The sequence below is a fragment of the Triticum dicoccoides genome, chromosome 5B (genome assembly GCF_002162155.2).
Source record: "Triticum dicoccoides isolate Atlit2015 ecotype Zavitan chromosome 5B, WEW_v2.0, whole genome shotgun sequence".
Taxonomy (NCBI): Eukaryota; Viridiplantae; Streptophyta; class Magnoliopsida; order Poales; family Poaceae; genus Triticum; species Triticum dicoccoides.
The window spans coordinates 330,562,700-330,569,582 of record NC_041389.1 but is presented as its reverse complement, the minus strand read 5'-3'; the positions used below and the strand labels follow the sequence as shown (position 1 = coordinate 330,569,582).

At 43.9% G+C, this 6,883-nt stretch overlaps 1 protein-coding gene across 1 annotated transcript in view; it reads right to left on the bottom strand.

Moving 5' to 3' along the window:
* LOC119308723 (protein ENHANCED DISEASE RESISTANCE 2-like) overlaps positions 1–5,762 on the bottom strand; it is a 25,563-nt gene extending 19,801 nt beyond the window's left edge. The window contains exons 1-6 of the mRNA XM_037584861.1: positions 5,445–5,762; positions 4,171–4,245; positions 4,000–4,053; positions 3,853–3,918; positions 2,045–2,100; positions 1,868–1,935 (exon numbers count right to left, since the gene is read on the bottom strand). Coding sequence (XP_037440758.1) covers positions 1,868–1,935; positions 2,045–2,100; positions 3,853–3,918; positions 4,000–4,053; positions 4,171–4,245; positions 5,445–5,705 — 580 coding nt within the window. The 5' untranslated portion in view covers positions 5,706–5,762. The remainder of the gene's footprint in view (positions 1–1,867; positions 1,936–2,044; positions 2,101–3,852; positions 3,919–3,999; positions 4,054–4,170; positions 4,246–5,444) is intronic.
* Positions 5,763–6,883: the final 1,121 nt, after the last annotated feature.

The window sequence follows — 6,883 nt, the reverse complement described above, 5'->3', positions numbered from 1 at the left end:
GTCAGAGTCATTGCCTATTGAGGGGGAAACTTCTCAAAGCAATCACTGATGTTGTACCAATTGTCAAAGTACTTGCAGAAATGGAAGCTGCTGCTGGAAGATCGAGAAAGGTCCCTGAGGGTTCAGGTGATCAAGATGATCCAAGAGATGGCAAAGTGATTCCCTTCGTGTCTAAGGCTATGACTGTATTAGAGTAAACTGCAGAAAAGCCCATGAGCTGTGGCATTAGTTGGTAATGTATTTTGTTCAATAACCACAGGTACTTGTGATTTGATGACATTGCAGTCCCTTTAACCCTGCAAGTGTTCACAAGTATGGCTGTAAAATGTGTGGTACGGTTTTTTTTAGCGGGGGTGGTAGGGTGTTAGCAGGTCACAAGTACATGCGAATCTCTATTACTAATGTCACAGTACATGGGGGTTTCTGAAATTCATTGTATTATTAGTATATGATTGGTCACATTTACTCGATATGTAGATCTTTAGTCCATAAATAACCGAATAGGAATAAGCTCACTTTTGCAGAGTATAAAACATAAACGTGTGTTTCAATGTAAAATAGCACGACACTCAAAATGAATCAAATCATCTAGAAGATAGCCAGCAAATTTTGTTCTCAATAAAATCATATTGGTGGATAAATCCGAAGATAATAGCAGTTTACAAATTTACCAGAATGAAATTGGACCTGAGTACGCATTTCCCAACTAAGCTAAGGAACTGGCATTATAGTTTACTCAGCTAAGGAATTGGCTCCCAACTAAGTGCACATTTGTACAGCGAGAAACTTGCATTTCTAATCCATATTCCACACTGGCAAATAGCACGACACTCAAAATGAATCAAATCATCTAGAAGATAGCCAGCAAATTTTGTTCTCAATAAAATCATATTGGTGGACAAATCCGAAGATAATAGCAATCGACAAATTTACCAGAATGAAATTGGACTTGAGTACACATTTCCCAACTAAGCTAAGGAATTTGCCATTTTTATAGTTTACTCAGCTAAGGAATTGGTTCCCATCTAAGTACACATTTGTACAGTGAGAAACTTGCAAATAGCACGACACTCAAAATGAATCAAATCATCTAGAAGATAGCCAGCAAATTTTGTTCTCAATAAAATCATATTGGTGGACAAATCCGAAGATAATAGCAGTTGACAAATTTACCAGAATGAAATTGGACTTGAGTACACATTTCCCAACTAAGCTAAGGAATTGGTCATTCTTATAGTTTACTCAGCTAAGGAATTGGTTCCCAACTAAGTACACATTTGTACAGCGAGAAACTTGCATTTCCAATCCATATTCCACACTGGCAAGGGCGTCTACAGGTACAGTAAAACTCCTCCATCTAGTTATCTTTACATTACATACTCTATACTGCTTAGACTTCCTGCCCTGACAGTTGCTAATTTGGTTTGCTTTCTAGTAAAATTCCCTCGCTGCTTGCTTGGCTCGCTCCGTTTGAGCTACCTCGCTGGGTTCGGCTGCAAATCGCTAATGAGCGAACGCAAAAAAAAAAGAGACTCACCTACACTGGCAAACACAAGAACGCCAACCTAAAAACAGGCACTGTTGCGAAAAAAGACGCTCAAAAGAAATAGCTAACCTTTAGCCCACAACCCTGGGAAAAAGAACGGCACGAAAAAGGTGCACGTACCCTTCTAGTCATCATACAAGTTGATATTATTAGGGCTTTCAGAAAAGCCTACACTAACTTCTAATCTTGGATAGGTAGCTTCATTTAGACACCTTTTTTTTTTTTTTGCTTTCTCTCTGTCAGTTGTACAAAAAATACATGCAGTAGAATGCTACTGTTCTCCGTCAAGAAAAAACTGATATTGTAGCTTTATCACGTTACCTTTGCCAATGCGTACAAGTTTCCCCAAGCCTCTTCTTACCCGACGTCGATGCCCATCGAGATTAAACCTCCAAGTGTAAACAGTTATATGTCATGCTTTGACTCAAGAAAAGCAGTTTAACTTCAAAAGTGGAAAATAAAGAACTGATTATCATCCTCATTGAAAAACTCCCATACTCGTTTTCACTCTGCAATCTGTTCCAGTTAGCCCCTCTTGTCAGGTCATACTCAGCCTGTTATGAAATATAAATAAAAAGAATGTTCAAGTGAAAATGACAAGAACAAATCAAATGCAACAGGCATTGATTATCCATCACATAACAAATGGAAGCACAACTTCTAACTATACAAAGAATAACTCCTGTATATACATGAGCAATTCAATTATCCAAACAAACAATATTATACATAAAATTGTGTTATGGGCTCGTAAACCAACAATGACACTACTAACACCAAGGAACAAGTGCTGAGCACTAATTGTAAGAGTATGAAATGCACTTCTTTTGTTACTCCTTTCGAAAACACATTCATATTATTTTTATCTGAAGCCAAACTTTGTAAAGTCTGACCAAGTTTATATTAAAGAAATATTAACACCTACTTATGAGAATATATGCCATGATAGACCCAATGATATTGCTTCGGTACTGTAATGCTGATAACTTTTCTATAAACATTGTCAAACTTCACAAAGTTCGACTTGAGACTAAATTAATACGCAATGTATTTCGGAACAGAGGGAGTATTTGCCAATTGCTAGCACTTCAACGTTCCAGAATTTCTCCATACAAAAAAATCAAGAATTCTCGACTCATTCCTCCGGTCCTCCCTCTCTCACACCAGCAATCAGGTTTCTAGCTAGCAAGTTATATTTTGAGCACAAACTATTCATGTGTCATATTTACATTTTCTCGCAGAACGCACATGTGGTCCTCCCTCTCTCACATCAGCAATCAGATTTTGTTAAAACTGCTTTTGTATTTGCCAGATCTTTTGGTACAGTCCCCAGGTTTCGGTACATTTGGTCGCTAAATCGGGGAACTTGGTAATTGCTTTTCGTGAAACCTGGTAACTGTACCAAAAGATCTGGCAGTTGCGTCAACTAACCTGGCGTAGTTGCTTTTTCGAAGAAGAAAAAACTTGTAATAAGGTAAAGAGACATGGTGAACTCTGTACGCTGCTAGTACTGGAGGATGCACTGGCTGGACATGCTAGTACTGCTGCTAGTAGGGAGCATGCATTGGCCAGAAATGCATGCGCTGCCACCCCCCAGCTCACAGGGCTGGACATGCTAGTACGCTGCTAGTACTGGAGGATGCACTGGCGGACATGCTAGTACTAGAGCATCATTTGCCAGGCATGCATTGCTGGAATTCAGTACGCTGGTAGACTGCTGCTAGTAGGGAGCATGCATTGGCCAAAAATGCATGCGCTGCCACCCCCCAGCTCACCAGGGGGGGGGGGGGGGGCAGCAAGAGCCCAACATAAAGACCAACCCACGCTTCCTTGGATCTACCGGGCTACCGAGTGCGGTACAAAGAGATTAGGTGGGCACACTATGTAGTCACGTCCTTTATATTTAGCACACTTATGTGGCCCGTAACAGTCTCTTGCATTGCAAATTTAAGTTAATCAGATCACAACAGTATTAATCACCTGATTACATGCTAAATTCTTCTGTGTATTCATCAGAAACCTACATTTCTCTTGCAATATTATGGCAGTTCATATCATAGAGAAAGAGCAAGAATATTATCCGGTGAGTTATCACAATTTTAAATAACGCAAGTAGGAAATAAGGAAAACGAATTATATCGGTATATTTACTTCAGCAGAAGTGCCTTAAACAGAAGTATTACTTTAGCTTGTTAGGGTAAAACTTGGTCCAGTTGAACAAGGGAATTGCTGTATTGTTTCAATAAACACCAAAACTACTCTATCTGGATAAAAGCAAGTAGTATTTGACAGTACTTGCTTAATACCTGTTGTTTAGCCTGCTCAAATGCTTCAGTCCATTTTTGAGCTTCACCAGGAGTTGCACACGCAATCTAGTAAAAGACAGTAACAATAGATCTTTAATTGCCAGGAGAACTGTATGCAAACACACAAGAGTGTAATAAGATGAATACCTCCCCTTTCTTCGTTTGATCCAATCTACTGTACAACCTCAAGACATAAACATCCTAGGTTTTCAAAACATATATATCAGATATTTCTTTAATAAGCAAGAATATATGTCCGTTCATTCACTTCATTGTCAACTGAAGCACCAATACAAAATTAGACCATTACGGCATTACCCCGTGATTGACCTTTTTGCGACCAACCTCCTCCACCACAAGAGTGTGACTGACAAAACCCTTTCGGATAGGTTCCTACAAGCAGATGTTTATGAGTAAAATAATCCTCCACAAGAATGCCCAAGAAAAGTTTGAGAGATAAAATTCTGCAAATGAAGAACCATTGTGGCATAGTGTCCAAACATAAGTCCACCCATATGTGGTAGTAGCTCGCGGGAATCAAGGCGCACACCCTTGATGGGACGTGGCCTAGGTGGGCCGCAGACCCACTCCCGCATGCTGTGTTGACCATCAAGTCAAGGCAAGCATGTTGTTAGGTGGGTCCATGGATAAGACCGGCCTGGTTTGTGAGAGCCGGGCAGGTGAACTTTCAAGACGCTGCGCGGGAACTTGTCCTGACCTACATCGAGCAACGCAGGAGAATTTTCCCAGCGTGTATACATCTCGGTAAAGCTGTTGCCTTGTGGTTCGAGTCCTGGAAACCTACGAGCCTCTTGCAGAAATGCAGGGAAAGGCTGCGTACAATAGACCCAAAGTGGTCGGACCCGTCCCCGGACCCTGCGCAAGCGAGAGCTACATGCACCGGGCTGCCCTTTTTATAACATCTCGGAACAACCCCTACATGAGAATGCGGTATTCTGTAGCTGATAAGACACATGTAAGACAGACTGACCAAGGTATTGATGTCAAAATCCCCTCAGGGTACACATTTAAAACGCACACACAACTCAGCATTTTCTTCTGAATTCCCCCACTTCTGACAAGTTTGGTGGTAAAATCTTCAGCGGAAAAATAAGCGCACGTGCATCATATATTAGCATAGCAGCAACTGAACCACAACTGTGTAGAATTTACAAACCAGATTAACCTTCAAATGCACATTTAAGCATTTCTCAGTAGACACGACACATCCAAATGCATGGACACCACATTCCCTCGTAACAAATTAGGCTTTCTCAATTCCCATGGACGTTTAAATTCTCGCCCGTGCAAAGCTCTACCTCTACCTCATGCCAAAATCAAGTCAGGAATTGCAACGGCAGAGTATAATTCGCACAATTCAGCAGTTCATCTAAAAAAAACCACAATTGTGACTAGACAGACCTAAGAAACAAGCAGTAAAGCAAGACGTAACTGAGCGGTCCCGGCTTCATCCACAACTCTGACAAGCCATAACCCGAAATCCCCGAGAATCAAAGGGACCATCACACGCATCAGAACCAAAATCTAGCGGCGAGAGCAGAGCGCGGAGAGAGGGAGGGAGGGGAGCTCACGAGTCCCGGGTTGTCGTGCGGGTCGCGCTTGTACATGGCGACGCACTTGCCGCGGATGACGAGGAAGCGGAGGTGGCAGTACTCGTGGCCGATGGAGTTGACGCCGAGGTGGTAGACCCACCCTGAGTACTCCGACGAGCTCCGGCCGCTGCCGCTGCTCCGGCTGCCGGCGTCCGGCGAGCCCGGCTCCGAGTTCTCCACCTCGATCACCTCGCCGGCCGGCGGAAGCGGCGAGGGCGGCTGCGTTGTCGTCGCCGCCATCTCCGACCGCGTCCGGTGGCGAAGGGACGAGTGGTATTTTTTCGGTCGCGCGCTTGGCTTCTCACGTTATTATTTTCTGGGGTCGGGCCGTGGACACCTCACCTCGGCTCAGATGTTACCGCCCCATCACGGCGAAGCTGCGCTGGAAAGGTAGCCGTTGGCCTCGAGGTGTCGCGTCACCGTCGTCTCTGCCTTTCTTTTCTGTTAGAAAAAGTCCTCGGGTTATATATGATTTGAAATAAAGCCCTTGGGTGGGTGTGCTTGTCGGCTGCGGCCAGCTGTCAATGGGCTGGAAATAGATGTTTTTTTTTGCGAGGAAATAGATGTTAGGTAGGTGTGATTGAATTAATCGAGAATTACAGGTCGAAAAAATATGAAACATGAACCATGCATGCACGTTGCACGGTCAGAAACTTGCAGTAGTACAATGTTAAACGAAACGGGGTTCAGCTTGTTCGCCAGGGTACAAGGAGCCGGTGACGGCAACGAATATTATCAACTTTTTTGCACGGAAGGTTTTGTGTTTTGCGCCTTGCCAGTAGCGTGGGTGAAAGCGTGCCTTTGCAGAGGCTTTCATTGTACGCTGATGACGTGATTCTATTTATAAAGCCAACCATCCTGGATCTGCACTTTGTTCGTGAGGTCTTTGGCATTTTTGGAGAAGCTTCGGGTTTGAAGATTAACTTTGCGAAGTCGGCAGCGATCATGATAAGGGCCGAGCCAGAGGATGAGCAGCTGGTAAGGGACGCTTTGCCATGGAAGATGGAGTCTTTTTCTTGCAAGTATCTTGGCCTGCAGTTGAGCATTAAGCAGTTGAAGCGCTCGGAGTGGCAGCCAATGGTTGATGCAGCGCTGCATATCCTTCCTGGATGGCAAAGAGGCTTGGTGACACGGCCAGGGAGATTGATATTGGTCAACCAGGTTATGAGAGCGAGGGCGATGCATCATCTGATTGTGGCTGAGGCACCGAAGTGGGCACTGGAGAGAATTGACAAAGGCCGTCGGGCATTTTTTTGGGCAGGATCAGAAGAGGTTCATGGAGGTAGATGTTTGGCATCTTGGAACAGAGTGTGTCGTCCAAAGGAGCTGGGAGGGCTTGGTGTCATTGATCTACACAAGCACGGGATAGCGCTCGGGCTTAGGTGGGCATGGCTTTCAAGAACCGATGAGCCGAGACC